We start from the raw sequence: 23561 nt of genomic DNA, 5'->3' as shown, positions 1-23561 counted from the left end.
TGCAAATAATTTATTCGCAGTGCTGTGCGTACATTCGGGTGGTGGGGGTGTGCATTTTATGTCCGTCAGTGGGGTTAGAAGGCTTACTAAGAAGCGAGCTAGCTCTGTTTACTGAGCCAACTAGAATGACCTCCTTGGTTCATAATTCAAGATGATTTTACTGTTTAAGAGATGATATTTCTGTAACTGTTCCGAGTGTGAGATATGAGCCTTTCATCTGCAATAAGATACATAACTTATTGGAATTAAAGGACGCTTGTTCTATAAAATCTTCCTGCGCTTCCGCCTGCAGGTGCATTTTGTTCCAGATGGGGGCACTGTGGCACAGATTGTGTATAGTGATGACCAGGACCGCCCCTCACAGCAGGTGGTGTACACGGCAGACGCTTCTTCGTTCACGTCGGTGGATGCTTCCGAACACACCCTGGTGTACATCCACCCTGTGGATGGGTCACAGGTATGGGCACGCCAAGAGTTTCAGCAGGTAGATGTGGCATGATTATTCCCTTGTGTGATTAGTGCTGTTGTATTAAGATTTGTTTTTATGTTGCAATATACAGGTTTATTCTAATGCTATTAATGATGTTTGTTTGCCTATATCAACGTCTTGGTGATCTGATCTCTTCTAGACTCTGTTCACAGACCAGCCCCAGGTGGCCTATGTTCAGCAGGATGCCACAACCCAACAGGTACCAGTCCTTTATTGCTAGCGCTGGTTTGCTGTGACTGCGGGATGCGCATTTCCCTCCAGCTGTTGTTGAACTACACATCTCAGAATGCTTTGCTACAGTTTTAGCATGGCCAAATAGCAGAACTGTATCGGTGTATGCTGGCATAGTTCAGCAACAGCTGGAGGGCCAAAGGTTCCTCATCCCTGCCCTACTGCTTGTTACATGTTACTTTCTTGTTGCAGCAATAATGTCTGAGAAGCCGTTATGTCTGACTCTAGGGGCCGGATGTAATAGCGTCCGTTCAATGACCATGCCAAGTGCCTTGTACATGATTGCCCTTACATAAAACCACTCGGCATACCGCATGGCCGCTGAGCTCTGATGCTGTTGCATCCGGGTGTGGATTGGTTGATTGACCGTGTCTAAGTTGACGACTATTGGTCGACACCTTAAATAGGGTGACATGAGAAATGGTCGAAGTGGGAAAAGGTCAACATGTGTTTTTTTTTTTTTTGGGGTGTCAATGTCGATATGGACGCTGTATTAGTGTACCATGTCCCCTCGCATGGATTGCTGCACTCGCTATGCTTTGGGCACAGTGCCTCGCGGCACATTATTCTCTGGCTATATCTACTGGGATGGTAAAGTATGAACAACCCATGTTGACCTTTTATATGTGATGACCTGTTGACAAATTCTGGTCACCCTTTTGACTGTACCCTAATGACAGCATACCCTTTCATCCCAGAAGTAGGGATGGCCTTTGCCATCGATGGCAAAAGTGCAACTGGCCATAGATAGTGTAGCACTATTCAATGGATGACCATAAATGTTTTTACGTATCGATGGTCATCCATTTTCTTTGATTGGCCCACAGACCAATCAAAATACGGGGGCGGGTGTTGGGGGTGGACCTATGTCATTTCACCTTGGGGGGGGGGGGGGATAAAAAATGAAACTATGCTTCATTTAAGCTTGACATTTAAGTTCCCCCCCCCCCCCCCCCCCCCATCGATGGCAAAACTAATCGAAATCTGCCATAAACAATCGTTGATCTATAATCCTCGATGGTCATCCCTACCCAGAAGTGGCCTCTCCACAATATAGTAACCAATGGGATACCTGCAATTACCAGTCTTCGTTGCTCAAAGTCAGAGCGAAGTAGTTGCTATGGGTCCCTGGACTGTAATTTACCCCGACAACACCAGAGCCCCCCCCCCCCCCTTTCCAGGTGACTTGTGACTCTTACGCCTTCTCTTGTATCACAGGTAACCGTATTGCTGCCTGCGGCCCAGAGCATGAATGCTGCTAACCTAGCTGTGCTCAGCAGCGTTCCCGATTCTACCCAGCCCATGTCATTGGAGCCAGTGTCACAGGTAACCATACAGTGTGTTGCTTATCTTGTTATAGGAGTGCGAGCCATGCAACATGACGATCACCGGATGCCCTACGATTACTTGCGACACATAGTACCAATGCTGCTCGGATTACTCTCATACAGCCATACCTACTCTCTTGCCACCGTCATCAGTATATTATAAAAGCTCTGGCTGCATGTGGTGACTGATGAGGTTGGCATGTAGGGCTGAGAACGATGTAAAGAGCGGTAGGAGTGACCATCGTTTGCGTAAAGGTTTTCTCCTGGGGCAGCAGCTCTTTACTATTGAATCCTTTTTTCTTTGATCCCACGCTCAACTTGCAGCCAGAGCAGCAACCAGCATCTCGTTATGCCCCGAGCACGCAGCTTACGCTCTGTCTCTTTGTGTAGGACAAACAATACAGCCACAAACACCAGGTTCTGCCTGCTCCCCATGATGCTGAATAGGCCATTTTAAGTCTTTTATTCTTTTATTAAGAACTGTATTACGTGCTAAAAGGTGAAATTAAATATTCATTTATAGAACAAAAAAAAGCAAGTGTGAAACCAATCCTAAATGTTCCCTTTGCTTCCAGCCTGTACATGTGGTTTATGTACAGGATAAGTCAGTAGCCATGTGCCTTTATATAATAACGGAAAGCAGAGGTAACCTCTGTAATAGATGAATGTTCAAATTCCCATTTTATTATTGCTGTATAACGCTTAAGTGTGGGTGGCAACTGGATACTAGTACATTAATATTAAATTACAAACGGTTTTCTTCTAATGACAATCATAGAGTGGTCATCCTGCACAATAATTACAGGAGTGCATTGATATACAGCCTTATATGAAATTGCAAATGGACATAATGATGTCCATTATCTATATGTAATGTATTGGTGTGGGAAGCTGAAGCAGAGTCAGATAAATCTGGGCGATAGTTCCTGTCTGTGTAATGGAACTTGTAAACATTTATCCATATAGTTTACTAAATACAAATCCATGCAGTAGTGTTCTATGGCCGGCAGGCCTCTTGTTCTGTTGCTAGTAGGCCTCCAGATCTTTGGCTAGGAGTTGAACTTTTTTTAGCAGATATTTTGCTCATCTCTTACAACAAAGTTGGCACTCAAGGGGTTACATTTTTTGTTTTCTTTAAGCTGTCTTTTTTTATATACGTATTATCCCCAGGATCGTCATAGCCCCCTCTTTAGCTCCCCACACCCTTCCATTATTTTCCACCTATTTATTGGGACGTGTCACTTGCCTGTGACTTACCTTACCTTACCTAAATAAACTAGCGTCTCAGTTATGGAAGGTGTTCTTCTCCTGGTTTGGCATTCAGGCATCACTGTCATTCATTCAGGTGCATGAAAGGGGCTTGCCTCCTGTGGAGGGTGTGGAGAACCAGACAGACATGGCAACTCTGCAGGGCCCAAATGCTCATTCACAAGCTAAGGACGACGATGATGATGAGGAGGAAGATGACGACGATGATGAGGACGACGATGATGATGATGACGAGGATGAAGAAGAGGAAGATGGCGAGGACTCAGATGGAGCTGAATGGGAACCAGATCCACCACGACCTTTTGATCCTAATGACTTATGTGAGTTCTGTAGGTGGTGTTTTGATTAAATTCCGATTTTTTTTTTTTTTTTTTTTTTTTTTTTTTTTTTTAAAGCAGCAATCAATTACACTGCAAAACCAGGTTGATTTTTGCCATGTTATTGATTGCTGCTTTAAAAAACATGGGAAAACTCTCCCGAAATCTCTCTCTTTCTGAAACTCACCATATTACATTTGGCCCCAGGTTTGCTTCTGTGTCTAAATAGTTTTATAATTGGCAGCCACAAGCACTGGTTTTGCCTATTGCATTCACCATAAATAATATGAATACATTGGTCCTAGACCACCATTCCAAGGCACCCCTACAAGTGTCCTAAGGCACCGCAGGGTACCTCATCACACAGTTTGGGGACCGCTGTGCTAAAGGAAGCAGAGTATAAGCAATTCCTGACCAGGTTGGTTAATGCTTCAGATCTGTACTGTTATCAGAATATTCTATTAAACTTTTTGTTTTATAGTTTGTTGGGCTTAAGTTTTTATTGGTTTTCCTTTATCATACTGATAAGGATTGTGTGGAATACAATTTTGTACTGTGTACTCCCTCAGAGCAGTACAGGCGGGCAAACCCTTTATTTAGCGTTTTGATTAATTACATTTGCAACACGATTATCAGTGCTTTCCATACGTTTTTATTGATTATCACATGAGCTATACAGTATGTGCACAGGCAGCATATACAGGGTGACTGCAGGAATGGGGCAATGGTCAGACCGGCCGTAAGATTGAGTTCAGTGGGTTTGAGCTCTGCAGGGAGCTCTATAATCTGCTGATGTATGAAAAGCACCCTACCAGACTGGCTCATAGTAATATTAACTTTGGTGTTGCTTTATGAGGAACATATGCTGAATTGTAGTTACAGCAGCGCTTCTCAAACTGTGGGTCCCGACCTTCTCAGCATTGGGTCGCGGCTCCATGTTGCTGATCATCAGGCTGATGACTTTTCGAAGATAAGTCAGTGATTCAAGGAGTCTTTTGAATTGTCTGTTATTTTAGACTCCTCATATCATTTTGTGGCTCCACAATGCTGCCATGTATGTGCTGTCTGCTGACTACACATGTGACGTGATGACCTTCTGCAGTAACTTGCTGGGGTCCTGTCATTATTTGTATTGTCTGATGGGGTCCCAGAGCAAAATAGTCTGAGGACCTCTGAGTTACAGTAAGTAGGAGTCCCTTTTTCCTGGTATGTTCACGTGACCCTGATCCCCCTACATATTTCCTGCAGTCCGCCAATACGGCCAAAGTTCCGTTATTAAGGCTCCGGCACTATTTTTCAGCAGACAATTACAGGCAGCAAATCTGTCCAAGCATCTAGAAGATACTCCGGTATTTTGTCATACTATGACTATAATTAGGTGATCTGATGTTTGCATGCGGTTACACTTAACGTGTGTGGCAGAGCACAAGTTATTTATAACCTCTCCAAGTTCTAAATGTCTGATTCATTTATAAAGCAGGTAGCCAGTGACCTATTCATTCTGTGTTTGTGATGCGGTTGGTGTCTATGTAACCGCTTTATCTCTGTATTGCAGGGTGCGAGGAATGCAATAATGCTCACCCCTCGGTGTGCCCTAAACATGGAGCCCTCCATCCAATTCCAAACCGTCCTGTTCTAACCCGAGCACGAGCCAGTTTGCCCCTTGTCTTGTATATCGACCGGTTCCTCGGAGGGGTTTACTCCAAGCGCCGGATTCCCAAACGCACCCAGTTCGGGCCTCTGGAAGGACCGCTAGTTAAAAAGTCAGAGCTGAAGGATTGCTACATTCATTTGCAGGTTGGTGAGCACACAATTGGAGGGGGCGGCAGTTACAAGGATGAAGTGTGGAATATGAGAGCTCTTGGCTTGGGCAGGTCACTAAGGAGCTTGGTACAGTGAAGGTACAGAAATCTGTGGGAGGAGGACTTATTGTGGGGAAGGAGAATGATGAATGAGAATAAATGAGTGGGTTTAGGATTACTTTGGGTGAAGGGGACCAAGGAATCTTGTCACAACAGGGTAATTTTTCTTTCTAGGTGCTGTTGAATAATACCTTGGAATCCCAGGACACCTTTCAGGAAGACCTGTGGTTTGATCTATCGGAGGAGAGTCTCTGTAACTGGATGATGTTTGTACGGCCAGCCCAGAATCACTTGGAGCAGAACTTGGTGGCCTATCAGTATGGCCAACACATCTACTATACCACCATTAAGAATATTGAACCCAAGCAGGAGCTCAGGGTGCGGAACTTCACCTTATCTAACCATTAAACTAGAAGCATGGGAAATCTGGGGGTGGCAGCTCGGACAGGACCGGAGAGCATGAAATTATCCAATTAACAGCTGGCATTGTGCCACTATTTAATATTCAACACAAATCAAAGTGATGGGCATGTGTAGCTTCACAGTGAAAGGGTTGTTGTACTGGGAATATGACCCCACAGTAGAGAATGCAGATTTGTAGCCTGACCAGTCACATAGGAATTAATCAGTCATTTGCCTGTTGTATCTGCAGGTTTGGTTTGCGGCTTCCTATGCGGAATTTGTCAATCAGAAGATCCACAATATATCGCAGGAGGAAAGAAAGGGTAAGACCTGCTGGGATATTGCTATGTTACATTCTTTTCTTCATAGCCATAAATTAGCAATTGGAACCATGAGCCATTGGTGTTTAGGCATTTAAATGTTTCACCTTCCAGAAGTAGCATCAGAAGCATTGAATCTGTAAAACCTTAGTCCAGACATTCTTTTATTAATCGGAAGATCTAAAAGGTTATCCATTTTCAAAGCTTCAAAAGTCCTCTCAACATGGGTCCTCTGAGGTCCTGTCTACATCAAAAGAGCAGAAATCTCTCCTCTTTGGGGGCCAACATTAGCCTAAATTTGAGATCACCCTTCCCTGATTTGAGTGTAATCTGGATACTACCTTGGACTGAAATGAGGGGTTTGACCAAAAAACTGCTCTATTTCCTGCGACCTGCTTTAGTTGACCAAGTTTATTTACTTCTTAATTGATCTTGAGGAGTAGAAGATTGTCCTCTAAAATGCAAACCCTTGCTGTTATTGTGGAACAAAAGTAAGAAAAGTGGCTAGGCCTGGCAGCATTGGTGGGTAGAAACGATACCTTCCCATCGTGGTTTGGCTAATAACATCCATAAGTCATTAGTTGCATAAATTCAGGACTTGAAATTGATCTTAATCTCTGCGGCCCTTCTTTTAGGATCCCAATTGGTCTAGCATCTTGTGCCAGATATAGAAATGCTTCCCAGATTTGACCGATAAGGTCAACCATTATGACCGTGACTGACTATACGGCAGTGAGTCTATTGGAAGGTCCAATTTTTTGGCCACTGTCTCAATTACTATTGTCTTGTGTGATGGCCTCATATGTAGCATTTGTTAACAAACACTTTGTATTTGTCATATGTTGGGCACTTTGTATTTTCTTGGTAACAAAGTGCATTTTTTATCCGTAGTTCTGAGGGAGCAGGAGAAGAATTGGCCGTGTTATGAATGTAACCGCCGCTTCATGAGCTCTGAACAGCTACAGCAGCACTTAAATTCCCATGATGAGAAACTGGACTTCTTCAGCAGGTAAAGAAGGCTCTTACTCCTTGCTGGCTCTCTGTGCAGTGGACCTTATTCTAGTTCACTCTTTCTGACAAAATCCTTCTTAGAGGGACAAAACCATGTGCACTGCAGGGAGGCAGATGTAAAATGTACAGAGAGAATTGGAATTGTGTGAGTTATATTGTTTCTGTGCAGGGTAAATACTGGCTGCTTTATTTTTACACTGCAATATAGATATCACTTTGAAGTAAAACCCCACCCAAATCTAATTCTCTGTGCACAAGTAACATCTGCCCCACCTGCAGTGCACATGGTTTTGTCCATCTAAGAAGGATTGTGTAAGAAAGAGCGAAGTAGAATAAGGCCGAGTGTGTGTGTGTGTGGCGGCCTGTTGCTCTCTGTACAGTTGGCATGGAGGCCTGGTGCTCTCTGTACAGTGGGTGTGGAGGTCTGGTGCTCTGTGCTGGCTCTCTGTACATGAATATTTAGGACCATAGTATGGCACCAGTTGATTGACAATTTTCAGCCGATGGTGTCACAGGTGAAGCGAATCACTCATGCATACAGGAAGTTTCTACTTATGCCAGGCACCCCTTACTGCATTATTTTATCTGTGTATTGCTGCCGCTTCCAAGTAAGTAGCAGCGATTTCCACCCCCATTGTACAGTTGTGCTCATAAGTTTACATACCCTAGCAGAATTAGATTTTCTGGTCATTTGTCAGACAATATGAGTGATAACTCCCAAACTTTTCTTTCACTCATGGTTAGTGGTTGGGTGAAGCCATTTATTGTCAAACTGTGTTTACCCTTTTTAAATCATAATGACAACAGAAACTACCCAAATGACCCTGATCAAAAGTTTACATACCCCAGTTCTTAATACCGTGTATTGCCCCCTGTATATTGACATCAATGACAGCTTGAAGTCTTTTGGTAGTTGTGGATGAGGCTCTTTATTTTCTCAGATGGTAAAGCTGCCCATTTGTCTTGGCAAAAAGTTCCTGTAAATTATTTGGCTGTCTTGCATGGACTGCACGTTTGAGATCTCCCCAGAGTGGCTCAATAAAATAGAATAGAATGAACTTTATTGGCCATGTGTGCTTGCGCACACTAGCAATTTTTTGTGGCTATACAGTGCAGCATCGAGCAGGGATGAGGGGGCATTACATACATTACATGCAGGGAACACATACCCGCCGAGCAGCACAGCACCAAGGCAGCCATCAGCGGCGCCACTGGTCGCTGCAGCAGTCAGGTAGGTAGCAGTATAAGCAGGGACAGAACAGTATCACACAAAGAACACATACCCGCCGAGCTGCACAGCGCCTAGGCAGCCATCCGTGGCGCCACTGGTCGCTTCAGCAGCCAGGTAGGTGACCATATAAGCAGGGACAGTATACTGGCACACAGAGAACATATACCCACTAGGCTGCACAGCGCCTAGGCAGCCATCAGCAGCGTCACTGGTCGCTGCAGCAGCCTGGAAGTTAGCCGTATGAGCAGAGACATCACAGTTATAGCAGAGACCGTACAGTTCACACAAGGGACGAGGTTACATATGGCTGAGGGCACAGATCCGAGGCAGCCATTTGCGGTTCTGGTGGAGGGGGGAAGGGGGGAGGGAGAGTCACTTATGCCTGGGGAGAGTCAGTGAGGACTGGGGCTGGAGTTGGACCCTCCCTGTGCTGAGTTCCATGCTGCTGCCCCGATAGTCTTTTCGTACCTCCTCCCTGGGGGTGGGGGTGAGGGCCGCCGCCACAGAATAGAGGGCTCCCGCATGTGCGGGGGTCAGCGGCTGGGGCCTGCAGGCCTGATCACTTCCAATTTAGCTGGGGGGGTGGTAACTGCTGGTGAGACATCCAGGGGCAGAGGCCTCATCTCCTAGGTGAAGCAGGGGCCCGGGTGTGGGCCTGCAGGGAAGGGAGCGTCTGCTGGTGTCTCCTGGAGCAGAGGCCTCCTCTCCTACCGGCCTGCGAGGTGCTGAGCCAGGGAGCCTGGGGCCATGACTTGGCGCTGCTGGTGCCTTCAGCCAGATCCTCCTCACCTCACAGTAGGTCGCGGGATGGACGGGGGTCCTCTTCTGCCGCTGCGCTCGTGGTCCACTAGCCGAGGCTGCTTGGTGGATGTAGATGTGGGGCCTCTGCTAGGCCCGGACTGCCGCTGCCCGGGTATGGAGCGGGCAACCAACCCAAACAGCCTCCGGCTGACCCATCAGTCTGGAGGACTGAGCTAGCGTGCTCTGCCTCCAGCTTCCTCGCCTCCTCCGATCTTCTCCATCCGCCCTCTCTGTCCATCCCCCTCCGCCTCCACCACACTTCTCCGGGGGCCGAGGATGGGGGAACTCCTTGGGTGGGAAAATGGAGCTCCGTGTCAGTGCGCATCCTCGGCTCCCACCGGATGTTAATGCCTGGAAGACGTGAACCTGACCTGAATGATATTGAGGTCAGGAGAGTGAGATGGCCACTCCAGAACCTTCACTTTATTCTGCTGTAGCCAATTACAGGTTGACTTGGCTTTGTGTTTTGGATTATTGTCATGTTGGCACGTCCAAGTACGTCCCATGCAGAAGCTTCAGGATTGATGAGTGCGAATTTTCCTCCAGTATTTTCTGATAATATGCTGCATTCATCTTGCCATCAATTTTGACCAAGATTCCACTGCCTTTGTAGCTCACACATCCCCAAAACATAATCGATCCACCTCTGTGTTTCACAGTAGGAATGGTGTACCTTTCATCATAGGCCTTGTTGACTACTGTTTGGAGTATTGTAAGCGGGATGCTTTGTGGCATTTGCGTAGTAATTGCTTTCTTCTGGCGACTCGACCATGCAGCCCATTTTTCTTCAAATGCCTCCTTATTGTGCACCTTGAAGCAACCAAACCACCTGTATTTCAGCTGAAGTTATTTGTGGATTTTTCTTTGCATCCCGAACAATTTTCCTGGCAGTTGTGGTTGGTCTACATGACCGAGATTTGGTTTCCACAGAATCCCTCATTTTCCACTTAATTAGAGTTTGAACACTGCTGATTGGCATTCTCAATTGCTTGGATATCTTTTTATATCCCTTTCATGTTTTATACAGTTCAATTACCTTTTCCCGCAGATCCTTTGACAATTCTTTTGCTTTCCCCATGCAAGGGTCTTTCAGGAGACCAGAAACTCACTGACCTTTAACACAAACACACACACACACACACACACACACACACACACACACACAATACAAGCAATCAGAGCACAGGTGAGGATGGTTACCTTTAGTAGCCATCCAAACCTGTTTGTGTTCAAACTTTTGATCAAGTTAATTTGGGTAGTTTCTGTTGTCATTATGATTTAAAAAGAGTAAATACAGTTGTTTGACAATAAAGGGCTTCTCCCAACCACTAACCATGAGTGAAAGAATAGTTTGGGAGTTATCATTCGAATTCTCTGACTCATGGCCAGAAAATCACAAATTCTGCTAGGGTACGTAAACTTATGAGCACAACTGTATGTGCATGTGTGTAACTCCCCTCCCCACAGCCCAGCCCTACTTGTTACATATACAATAATTCCTCTGTAATGATTTCTATTGATCTGCAAAATGAGGAGAAATTTATAGTAGCTGAACTGCAGAGGCTATGGGGGCTTATGTGACAAAAGAACACTATATGAACATGTATATAAAAGTCCATAGTAAATTTCATTTGGACATGAGTAACCATTCTGAGTCCTATTACACTTTGCTGATAACAGATCAAAGGGGCGCGGACGCGGTAGAACAAGGAGGAAATTTGGATCCGGAAGGCGACCGGGACGGCCTCCGAAATTTATGCGCTTGGATATCAGCGGCAATAAGTGTGGTCTTGGAAGTCAGGTAATTGTGCATTGCACTGTACATAAGGTGTGCATATACTGCCCCTCATCCTTTACTTACTGATGGCAAGTCAGTTGTCTCTGCTCTCATTACCATTTGCTTCCAGTTGTCCTTCCGCTAAGAGATATAACATTGGTACTTGTTTCCTAGCACGGCCACAACGATTTAGATCGTTGTGGTCGAGGGGACGCGAGGGGTCGAGGGGACGCGTATAACTTCACAGGTATACGCGTCCCCTCGCGGGGCTCGCTGCGCTCGCCACGCTTCGGGCTCGGTGGCTCGCTGCGCTCGCCACACTATATATTCTCAACTCCACGCCGACGTGGATAGTAGGGGAATGAAAAGGTCGGAGGACGCGCACCGCCGCCCCTCGCGGGCTCGCTGCGCTCGCCACGCTTCGGGTTGACGTCTATCGTGGGGTCATGGCGGGCACATAAAAAATGTGAAATGGGTCATATTGGCCCATTTCACCTTTTTTATCATTTTTCCCTATGTGAGATGGACTTAATCAAGTCCATCTCATCTTGTGCCATTATAATGGCACAAGACCGACGCGATCCTCCCGATTTCAATGTTAAAAGATTTTTTAACATTGAAGTCTAAGGAAAAATCGGGTGAATCGGTCGGTCGCATCGCGGCCGATTTTAATTGGTCGCGACCGACCGATTGACCCGATTTCTGTCATTCAAAGGGAAAAAATTGTAAAAAATCGGCCACATCGTGAGGATCGTGTCCCTTAATTAAGAGCCACGATCACTCACGATTGTGGCCGTTCTAGGAAACAAGTACCATAACATTTTACTACTATTTTAAATACCGACTACTCTCCTATTGATTGGAGGGCATTGTGCACACCCAATATTCTTTCTGTCTGTCAGCCTGGGGTTATTTTTCTCACTGTATCCCATATAACTACTTACTGTATATGGCTATATGGCGTATTTACCTCTACAATGAAATCTGTACAATATCTGTTTTATGGCATATTTTAATACTACTTACAGTAACATTTTACTTATATTATAAACCTTGGTACTTGTTTCCTAGCACGGCGCCCATCGCATACCATAACACTAAATATCGTATACGATGTTATGCGATGCTGTACAATAAAATATCGCATCGTATGCCATACAATGGCATAGGATGCGATCGTATACGATTTTTGATTGTACAACCACCCTGATGGGTCATTACAATGTTAAATGGCCCCCCATACTTAACGCCACCCCCATGATCAACGCCAACCGGTACGCGTCCTGCGACCTTTTCATACCGCCACTATCCACGTCGGCGTGGAGTTGATTTTAGATAGTGTTGCAAGCGCACCGAGGCACCGAGCACGAAGTGTGGCGAGCGGACACGGAATACGAGCCCAAAGCATGGCGAGCGGACGCGCAATACATGTAAGGTAATCGGTGTCCCCTCGCGGGTCTCGCTGCGCTCGCCACACTATCTAAAATCAACTCAACGTGGATAGTGGGGGTATGAAAAGGTCGGAGTACGCGTTCCGTCGCCCCTCACTGGCTCGCTGCGCTCGCCACGCTTCGGGTTGGCGTTGATCGTGGGGGTGGCGTTGAGTATGGGGGGGCATTTAACATTGTAAAGATTAAAATATTGGGCGCCGTGCTAGGAAACAAGTACCTAAACTTTTTATTTTTGGCACTTATGAGTAGTTCATAATACACTGAAGTCTATTAGATATATTTCAGTGTTGGGGTTTGTTGATCCAGGTATGGATAAGGTACCTATGTCCTGTGTTTTATAATTTCTCCTATTTGGTTACTTACCCCTAGTATAAATACTGATTGCTATTAAAACCTTTTTATTGCAGGGTAAAGTCTTGTATTTCATAGTATTCCTCACTATCCTTTGTTTACAGCACTACTGTTTGCGATTAGGAACTTGTCCATTCTTTAGGTTTGCTACATCTTCCCCATTATCTTTTAAACAATCAGCCTCCAGCTACTGTAGCATCTATGAAGTACACTCTATAAAATGATAGCTTAAAAACTGGTTGCTATGGGCAACTTGCCCTCTTCTCCGCTATTTAGAAGGGCTGCTATGATACGTGTCTCTGTTACAGGACCTTCTTCAGTTCCAAAGTAAAAGGCCGATGTTTGAAGAGACCGGTCACTCTGCGATTAATGGCATTGATCAGTCTGAACTATCTCTGGATGCAGCAACGCAAGGTACGGTGGACCAACAGACAGAGAGCCAGCTTCTGCAGCCTATCCCACCTGTACAGCCCCCAACGACTGTGTCTCAAAGCATACTGACAGCTGAAGACATGAGACGAGCCAAACGGATACGGGTAAGAAGCATTGCTTCTGGTGATCTAACTGTGCGTGTCAGTGTTCTGGATTTAGTGCGTATAGGTCGGTGTTGCAAGGAATTCGCCAATTACTTCTCATTGATGTTCTAAATGTGTCTTCTCTGGAGCTATCTTTGTCTCTACAAAATCTAATATAGATAGGTTTAATATGACATACCGAGGCTGTAATCTTGTAGGTCACCAGTATTGAACACGTGCCCCAACTATACACTCCAGCAAGCCATGCCACTGTTAGCATGTCCTAAAAAAAAACCAATAATGTGGCATAAGATGCTGGGATGTGTCGTCTCACAGCAGCTAAACTGCCACATGTTAACTTACCCCCGTTATAGTGTCTTCATGATATGAATAGTAAAGTTTTGTAGAGGAAGAGGTGTGGTGTAATTGGAATTTGACACTAGGGGGACACTTGAACATGGGGCAGTCTAGGTTTGAAAAGTCAATTATTCTGATTTACGGTTTTCTTGGCTAAGCCGTTAGATCTGTCAGAGTGGAGAACAGATCTGACGTTACTCCCTGGTCTTCCTAACTATGCTCCAGTATAAGTGGATTGCTCGCTACCATTGCAGGACTAGTACAGCTGCTAACATTACTCTATACCAAACTGGAAGGTGGGTGCTCTGGCTAGAAACCTTACAGGGCAGCTAGCAGAGGACCTATTGGCTTAATGCTTTGGCCCCATGAAGATCCAACCTCTGTCGCACCAATTCTGTTCAAGGTTTGGCAAAGATGTACTTCTCCTTTTTAAGGAGACCTTCTATTCTTCCAGGGCAAGTTGCATAGGGTTGGATCCTTTTTGCACTTTTTTGGGAAAAGGGTGAGGTACTGTATAAGTTGGACATATACTTGAGGATTACGCTAAAGGGCAAGGAATTGAAGACCTTATGTTCCAAGTATTGTGTTGCTCACCATATTGTGTGATCGACATCTGTCACCCAAGGTCCATTGGTCTCCTGAAGTTAAATGAGTTGTCTGGTGCGTTGTGATGCACTCCTATACAAACGGCTTCAGGTTGTATACAGGCTGCTATCATTGTATCCCTTTCTAGAAGCAGAAAGGGAAATCTGGATATTCCCTGACGGTTAATGCAAAACCACCAACACTGCCTCATTACAAGATGCTTTGCATGCTAAAGTGGTCGACAATACGGTCGACCTGGCAATCACCGGTCAAAAAAAATTGGTGCGGCCATTGAATTGGGCGACTCTAATTCGCCATAAAAACTTCTGAAAATTGCGGCATTTTGTTTGCAGAATAATCCGACAGTAATTGAATAATATGTAATTGTTTCTAATTTGAGGAAAATCGCTTTTTCTCGGCAGCATCCAAAGTGACGAGTCTTCAGTCTTCTCGTTTGTAGATCCCCCATAATTTTAAGTAGTATCAAAAGGTACTTCTTTCCTAGCACGGCACCTGCGATTTTGATTGTATCCATCGGGTCCAAAAGAATCGCGTCCATCGCATGCGATCGATGCGATTTTTACATCGGAACCAATGTAAAATGAGAACTGATTTTACATTGGGCCCAATGTTAAATGCCCCCCAGACCCCAATTTTTATTATATACCCACCCTGATGGGTCAAATGCCCCCCCCCCATTGTTAACGCCACCGCACGATGAACGCCAACCTGAAGCGGGGCGAGCCCGCGAGGGGCGGCGGAACACGTCCTCCGACCTTTTCATACCCCCACTATCCACGTCAGTGTGGAGGTGATTTTTATATAGTGTGGCGAGCCACCGAGCCCGAAGCGTGGTGAGCGCAGCGAGCATTGCTTCACAGGTATTACGCGTCCCCTCGCGGGGCTCGCTGCGCTCGCTATGCTCGTCACACTATATAAAATAAACTCCACGCCGACGTGGATAGTGGGGGTATGAAAAGGTCGGAGGACACGTACCGCCGTCCCTCGCAGGCTCGCCACGCTTCGGGTTGTCGTTTTCACATGTAAAATACCCATAAGGGTGGGTATACAATGAAAAATCGGGTCCATTGGCCTATTTAACATTGTTCCCTATGTAGAATCGCATACATCGCATCGGTCGCATCGCATGCCTTAACTTAAGGCATGCGATGGACTTGATTTTTTTAAAATTCGGGGAAAAGGCTAAAAATAGCCCTGAAATCGCGTTAAGTTAAGGTATGCGATCACCTGCGACGGGCGCTGTGCTAGGAAACAAGTACCTATCAAAATTCCACTGAGATTCAGTTACTGTTTGATGCATTCCAGTGATCTCCAGGTATAAGGAGATCACTTCTCAGAGATTGCCAGGGGTCTAGAAATCTATCTACTTAGGACTGCTTGTATCCAGAAAATTAGGGACCTTCCAGTTCTATATGAAGCGGCAAACTGAGGTTGGTCACCTTCCTCACAAGAACGATTGCTAAATAGATTACCACTGTAATATCAGTTCACATTTTCAGGATCCTATCGCATCCCTGAGTATGGTGTGGCTTGGTGTTCTCGGTGAAGCCTATTTGTGCGCTGACCACCTGCAGAGAGTGAGGATTTCCTTTGTTCCCTAACGGACTAGATCCCTAATGGGATGTTTGTATGTCTGATAAAATACATTTCTTGTGGTCTTTTCTGAGACCATGGCAGGCCAACCGTTTGTCTTTTGTTGTTGGAGGACCGTGTTTGACCTTATGGACCATTTCTCCTGAATGCACCTCTATAGTCTTGAATGATACAACACTCAGACCATACTTTCATACATGGAGCACCTGTTGACATTGCTTTTGGTGCAGGACAGGAAGCTGTTTATCTTGAATAATGTCTGCTGTGAGACTGCAGGTTGGATGGTTCGTACTGACATCAGGTAGTGAAAGGGGAGAGGAGGCAGCATTGTGGGCCTTATTCTAGTTCACTCTTTTTGACAAAATCCTTCTTAGATGGACAAAACCATGTGCACTGCAGGTGGGGCAGATGTAAAATGTGCAGAGAGAATTAGATTTGGGTGAGTTATTTTGTTTCTGTGCAGGGTAAATACTGGCTGCTTTATTTTTACACTGCAATATAGATCTCACTTTGAAGAAAAACCCCACCCAAATCTAATTCTCTCTGCACAAGTAACATCTGCCCCACCTGCAGTGTACATGGTTTTGTCCATCTAAGAAGGAATTTTTCAGAGAGTGAACCAAAATAACCCCCTGTGTTCCAGCCATGTGGCAAAGACAGATGGGTTTGTTGTGTAGATTTGACCATGTGGAAGTTCTATTCTGTAGACTTGTACACCTGTAACGGGGTATCTGCTTATATACTAGCTGCTAGGATAGAGGGATTAATTCTCCTGTATGATATAAAGTTGATACTGTCAGTTTGATGTTACTTGTGTCTGTCTTCGTCATGTGGAGAGGTGTTGTGCTAAAGGATTTCCAGACTGCAGCTAAGCTGCTTCCACTTAAATACATACACTATGCACCATTCATGGTTCCTGCTGAGACATCATTGTTCCCTAAATACAACTAGCCAAAAACAATGTCTTCCAGTATCTAAAATACAGAGCACAGCTGGTAACAGGTCTCTCTCTCTCCCCACGCTGACCCCTCAGCTGGAGCTGCAGGTAGGTTGGACCCTGCATTCCTGCTGTTCTCATAGCCAGGGCAGGAGAAATCCATTCAACATTGTCACCCTATACAGAAAAATACCAAACACCCCTCACTGCCATCCCAACCCTACTTTGACTCACTAACGTTGCTTCTACATCTGTTCAGCTTCCAATAACAGGTGTCTTGTTTTTTGCAGAACGCTGCACTACAGCACCTCTTCATCCGCAAGACCTATCGGCCATTCAAATGCCTGCAGTGTGGGAAGGCCTTCCGGGAAAAGGACAAGCTCGACCAGCACTTGAGGTTCCACGGCCGTGACAGCAACTGCCCCCTCACCTGTGACATTTGCAACAAGGGCTTTATCAGTACAAGCTCTCTGGAGAACCACATGAAGTTCCACCTAGACCAGAAGACTTACTCGTGTATCTTCTGCCCGGAATCTTTTGACCGCCTGGACCTCCTGAAGGACCATGTGTCTGTTCACGTTGTCGATGGCTGCTTCAGTTGCCCGACTTGTAAAAAACGTTTCTCCGATTTCATCCAGGTCAGTCTTTAATTTTCTGATTTTTCAACGCAAGCTGTTCACATATGATCGTATTCGGTCTCCATCCTATTTTGAAACTTGTTATAAATTGAGGTTCTGGATCGCATGTGGTATGTTTCTTCAGAACACTTTACTGCCCACATTCTTTCGGTCAGTACTTAGCATAGGCATATGCTATTAACGTTCATGTATTTTCATACCCAGGTGAAGAAACACGTCCGTAGCTTCCACTCGGAGAAGATCTATCAGTGCACGGAATGCGACAAGGCGTTCTGCCGCCCAGACAAGCTGCGTCTGCATATGCTCAGGCACTCTGACCGCAAGGACTTCCTCTGCTCCACATGTGGCAAGCAGTTCAAAGTGAGTTTTGCTCAGTGTGTACACATGGGGCAGTCGTCCATACCCCATCTCTGCTGGGTATGGGTTCTGACCCAGGCTGTTACATGTGTGCATGAGGTGGTAATACCACGTATATGTATGAGTGAGTCCCCCGTACTGCTGGAGACAGACACACTGAGGTGTAGATGTATTAAGCAGTGACAAGGGAGAAGTGATAGTGCCTGGTACATACATCTACCACTGAGAGACCCTATGAACCAACCTACCCCTAAATGTAATTTTCAAACACGGCAGTGGTGTGGCAGTTAGGAGCCGACTGGCTGGAACTTGATCTCTGTCCACTTTTTCTCTCTCCATGGCTTGGTAAATCAAAACCTATTTTATTGTCCATTTTTGTTTTAGCAGTAGTGTCATTGTATTTTCATATGTACTAAAATTCTTAAGCCACATAGCTGCTATAATGAGCGAAATCGCTCATGTTGGCACTTCTGAGCGATATTCCCTATATCGCCCCGTGCTGTTGCGGAGGATCACATAGTGTGTACAAGGCTTGTGTGACTTCTTCCTGGTTGTGCTTTATTTGGATGTTGTTGAGATTGTTTGTTTGGTTACTGATTAGTTTGTGTCTGTTTGTTTTATTATTCTTAGCTGTCAAAAAGACGTGTATATACATTTTTAATATTTTTCCTAAAAAATTTTTTTTTTTTATCCTAGCACCACCCTGTCACTTTGCCTTCTAGCTGCGCATGGACATGAAAGGTTGCACACTCATTTTATTGTTTATTACAGAGAAAAGACAAGCTGAGAGAACACATGCAGCGCATACACAATCCAGAGAGAGAAGCCAAAAAGGCAGATCGTACGGGGCGCACCAAGGCCTTCAAACCGCGCCTCGCTTCCACAGATTATGAAAGCTTCATGTTCAAGTGTCGTGTGTGCATGATGGGATTCCGGCGAAGGGGAATGCTGGTGAGGAGGGTGACATGCATATACTGCGGTGCTCAGTCTGTTCTGGGTAATCACCTGGTTTATTCTTAGTTCTCCATGTTCTGCTTTAGGTCAATCACTTGTCAAAGAGACACCCAGAAATGAAGATTGAAGAGGTTCCTGAACTGACATTGCCCATAATCAAACCCAACCGGGACTATTATTGCCAGTACTGTGAGAAGGTAAACCTTGTAACACCCAATTAACACACTCCAGATCACCGGGAGAGTCTTGGCTGTTCTAAGAATGTTCTACTTTTCTGTCTGACAGGTTTACAAAAGTGCCAGTAAGCGGAAAGCGCACATCCTTAAGAACCACCCTGGTGCAGAGCTGCCTCCGAGCATCCGGAAACTCCGTCCTGCTGGGCCAGGAGAGCCAGACCCCATGCTAAGTACTCATACCCAGCTAACTGGAACAATAGCAACACCGCCAGTCTGCTGCCCGCACTGCGCCAAACAGTACAGCAGTAAGGTCAGTTCTAGCTCTTCTCTTCCTGGGCCGGATTGGGCTCTCTAGATGTGTGTTAGTTATGCCTGAATGGTTGGCGTTACCAAGCATTTACTTTTAGATCTATGTTAGGCTGCTGGATAACCTAACTATTCCTGTGTGTGGATATTACCACGTAATAAGATGGATTACAGCATTTATATGTAGAATATCCTTTGCCCACATGTTTATTAGTCTATAGGAAATGTAACAAGTGAGACACTGTTGAATGCAGACAAAGGGCAGCAGGAGACAGAAATGGGATGGGAATGAGACCGCTCTATAACATTAATCCAAGGGCCTGGGCCACCACTTATACTGCCAGACTACCTGTCTGGTAAGTGCCTCCTGTAACACAGGCATTTACTACAGACATAAATGCTTCTACCCATACAGAGTTACATACCTGTAGACTGACCTGTGTGCTGTCCAGCTTCTACCCTCCTTTATGCACATTTGCGTAATTTCTCTGCTTTCAAAACACACCCTAACCTGTTCCTGTAGCCCTACTGGTGGTGCCACTTGGTCCTTGTTTTGTGCCAGCAATCTGATCAGTGCAAGGGGATATGGCCAGCTGTCTACACCAATAACCACAAAGCCCTACATGTTACGTAATGTACCTATTGGCCACAGTTAACCTGGCATAACGGTAAGGGGTGATAGTGAATCTGTAAACGACCTTCCACTGTCTGTGACAACCATCAGCTCTTCAGAATGTCCGCAGGAGTGTCTGAGAGGAGACTCATTTGTCACCTATCTCATTACACCAGACTGTTCTAGATCGCTTGGTACATAGATACAAATGCCAAGCTGTATCCTCTGCCACGCTTAGAACATCTAAGACCCGTTGTAATCAGAGTGTTTACCATATTTGGCATTAATGGTGTGGCTAGGTTACTATGTTACTTAACACTTGAAAAGAGATGTCCTCATGACCTGGGACTTGGAGGCTTATCCCTTCCATATCTAGGCAGCTGAGGGCATTGATGCATCTGGCAAAGTTGTTGGAACTGAAGCAGGAGAGGGGTTTATTCAGGGAACCCCCAATTCACAATGTAAGCACTGATTGTGATCATATACATACCTGTGTGTCTTCTTTAAACCAGATGAAGACGTTACCTAATTTTGTCCATATGCCCACAAAGTAGGGTGGTTGTGTTGGCCACACTTTCACGTCTCCGTCACAGAAGGGGTAGCCGTTTCATACTCCCGTCTGGAGCCTCTGACCCAGCTTCTTTGTCCCCAGAGAAATTTGGACCCATGGATTAAATCCAATTACAAATCTCCTGTTTTTCTCCACTGCATTCTATTGTAGAACAGTCACGGTCTCACTCCCACTGTCACATACACCTCTTACCCTCTGCTAACAAACTGTAACACCTTAGGCAATTACTATATTGCTGGTGTTTTAACTAAATAGAAAAAAAAGTAAATGAGCTGAAAGCCTGATCTTTGACTTGCCTCGGTCTGTTCCGTTCTGTAATTTACAGCCATAATAATCCTTTTTATTTAGACAAAGATGGTTCAGCATATACGTAAGAAGCACCCAGAGTTTGCACTGATGCCTATCACGGCGCAGACCGCTATGATCAGTACAGCACCGACGGTGCTCACGGCTGACGGCACAAGTGGAGAGACTGTGGTGGTAAGTAAGCGGCTACTACCTGTTGCCTGTACACGATTTGACCTTACTCGCCTCATGCTAACCTGCTTATCCTCTCATCAGACTACAGATCTTCTGACACAAGCAATGACAGAGCTATCCCAGACACTGACCACAGAATACCGCACGGCACAGGGTGACTACCAGAGGATCCAGTACATCCCAGTGTCGCCTGCTACAGCCGGCATGCAGCAACCGCAACACATACAGCTCCAGGTGGTGCAAGTAGCCCAGGTAACAATAAATGCTCGGCCGGCAGGCGGCGTCTATGGGCTAGGTAAGCAGCGAACAACCGCTGTTTAGCGAGCCTCACTGAATCACCCCCTAAGTGCACAGGGTGTCTCATGCACATCATTATTATAATTCTATCCCGTTTCTCACTGGGGCTTTATTTAGAAGTATTAAACAATTTATCTCCTTAAGTAGTGTTTATTGAGAACATATTGATAGGAGTGGTCTTGTTAGACGCTGTAAATGTGCTGATTTTGGTTTGTGCTTGTTAGACACTGTTTCTTTTATTAGGCTCCATCACCTCATCAGTCCCAGCACTCCACAGTGGACATGGGACAGCTGCAAGACTCCCAAGGATACACCCAGCATGCAATCCAAGTTCAGCACATCCAAGTGGCTGAGTCTACCACCAACACACAGGCCACCTCTCAGGTAACTACCAGCAGTACACAGGCCCCCTCTCAGGTAACTACCAGCAGAGCGCGTCTCTGAGCCTGCCACCAACACACAGGCCCCCCTCTCAGGTAACTACCAGCAGTACACAGGTCTCCTCTCAGGTAACTACCAGCAGTACACAGGTCTCCTCTCAGGTAACTACCAGCAGTACACAGGTCTCCTCTCAGGTAACTACCAGCAGTACACAGGCCCCCTCTCAGGTAACTACCAGCAGAGCGCGTCTCTGAGCCTGCCACCAACACACAGGCCCCCCTCTCAGGTAACTACCAGCAGTACACAGGTCTCCTCTCAGGTAACTACCAGCAGTACACAGGTCTCCTCTCAGGTAACTACCAGCAGTACACAGGTCTCCTCTCAGGTAACTACCAGCAGAGCGTGTCTCTGAGCCTGCCACCAACACACAGGTTCCCTCTCAGGTAACTACCAGCAGAGCGTGTCTCTGAGCCTGCCACCAACACACAGGCCCCCCTCTCAGGTAACTACCAGCAGTACACAGGTCTCCTCTCAGGTAACTACCAGCAGTACACAGGTCTCCTCTCAGGTAACTACCAGCAGTACACAGGTCTCCTCTCAGGTAACTACCAGCAGTACACAGGTCTCCTCTCAGGTAACTACCAGCAGAGCGTGTCTCTGAGCCTGCCATCAACACACAGGTTCCCTCTCAGGTAACTACCAGCAGTACACAGGTCTCCTCTCAGGTAACTACCAGCAGTACACAGGTCTCCTCTCAGGTAACTACCAGCAGTACACAGGTCTCCTCTCAGGTAACTACCAGCAGTACACAGGTCTCCTCTCAGGTAACTACCAGCAGAGCGTGTCTCTGAGCCTGCCATCAACACACAGGTTCCCTCTCAGGTAACTACCAGCAGAGCGTGTCTCTGAGCCTGCCACCAACACACAAACCCCCCTCTCGGGTATCTTCCTCGAAATGTAACCACTATAAGCCTAGGTATTGCTGTACTTAGTGATCCCTGTAATTAATGATGGCATTCTGCCTCTGATCATTCCCAGGTTGGAGGACAGTCTCTCAGTCCCTCATCGCAGGAAGCAGAACAGGATATCAGCCCATCACAGATGCAGACGCCAACATCTCATACGCAAACCAACTCCACAGTACAGCACGCATACCTGCCCAGCGGCTGGAACTCTTTCCGGGGTTACCGTAAGTCTGAATGCTGTTGGGGGTGGTGTGTGTAGCTTTGATCATGGGGTTAGTTTACTAACACAATACGTGATCATCTGATGCCTCCAGCATAACTGACCAGGTACCTTTATGCAGCCCATGAGAAGTATACACCATTTCTACAGTGTGCCTACAGATCTGCTTTATCTACAGCTCACTCAGTGATTGCTATATTGTTCTAAAATAGACATACGAAAAAATAATGTGCTTTAGCCTGTCAGCAGCAGGTAATAACCAGCGACTGCAGGGAGGCGGGGAGTTTCTTGCCTTTTAACCAGCAGTGCATCTTGTATAATGCAGATGTTTGTGTATGAGCAAACTTCCTGTTTGTGCAGATGATTAAATCCAGATGATTAAATCCTATCAGGACTAAGGGAATTGTTACTGCTGCCCATTAAAACGTCCTCACTTTATTCTCTTTCCTTTGCAGCGTCTGAGATCCAGATGATGTTACCACAAGGGCAGTATGTTATTGCAGAAGCCGCTGTGGGCACCCCTGTTACCCCAGTCAATGGTGGTCGAGTGAAAGCGGTGACCCAGGTAACCTTTGTGTTGAATGTGATATTACTTATCCCACTCTATAAAAAGGGGCTGTACCAGGAATGTCCAAACTATGACCCTCAAGCTGTTATGAGACTACAAGTCCCATCATGCCTTGCCACAGTTTTGCTATTAGGGAAAGCTTAAACTATGGCAAAGCATGCTGGGATGTGTAGTTTCACAACAGCT

General features: G+C 45.9%; 1 protein-coding gene across 3 annotated transcripts in view; it reads left to right on the top strand.

Annotated features, from left to right (window-relative positions):
* The window catches only part of PRDM10 (PR/SET domain 10), a 44858-nt gene that overhangs the window by 19642 nt on the left and 1655 nt on the right, over positions 1 to 23561 (top strand). For 2 of the 3 annotated variants that reach the window (XM_083162864.1, XM_083162865.1), the window contains exons 3-22: positions 293 to 484; positions 630 to 689; positions 1940 to 2047; positions 3395 to 3638; positions 5191 to 5432; positions 5672 to 5875; positions 6150 to 6222; positions 7111 to 7228; positions 10943 to 11063; positions 13150 to 13377; positions 17140 to 17487; positions 17692 to 17847; positions 18616 to 18795; positions 18885 to 18995; positions 19084 to 19284; positions 20813 to 20944; positions 21026 to 21196; positions 21485 to 21625; positions 22661 to 22811; positions 23263 to 23372. In XM_083162864.1, the coding sequence (XP_083018990.1) occupies positions 293 to 484; positions 630 to 689; positions 1940 to 2047; positions 3395 to 3638; positions 5191 to 5432; positions 5672 to 5875; positions 6150 to 6222; positions 7111 to 7228; positions 10943 to 11063; positions 13150 to 13377; positions 17140 to 17487; positions 17692 to 17847; positions 18616 to 18795; positions 18885 to 18995; positions 19084 to 19284; positions 20813 to 20944; positions 21026 to 21196; positions 21485 to 21625; positions 22661 to 22811; positions 23263 to 23372 (3291 nt within the window). The remainder of the gene's footprint in view (positions 1 to 292; positions 485 to 629; positions 690 to 1939; positions 2048 to 3394; positions 3639 to 5190; positions 5433 to 5671; positions 5876 to 6149; positions 6223 to 7110; positions 7229 to 10942; positions 11064 to 13149; positions 13378 to 17139; positions 17488 to 17691; positions 17848 to 18615; positions 18796 to 18884; positions 18996 to 19083; positions 19285 to 20812; positions 20945 to 21025; positions 21197 to 21484; positions 21626 to 22660; positions 22812 to 23262; positions 23373 to 23561) is intronic. The other variant, XM_083162866.1, reaches the window with a different exon arrangement.

The sequence above is a fragment of the Crinia signifera genome, chromosome 19 (assembly GCF_055691185.1).
Source record: "Crinia signifera chromosome 19, ASM5569118v1, whole genome shotgun sequence".
NCBI lineage: Eukaryota > Metazoa > Chordata > Amphibia > Anura > Myobatrachidae > Crinia > Crinia signifera.
This window is presented reverse-complemented; position numbering and strand designations above follow the sequence as displayed.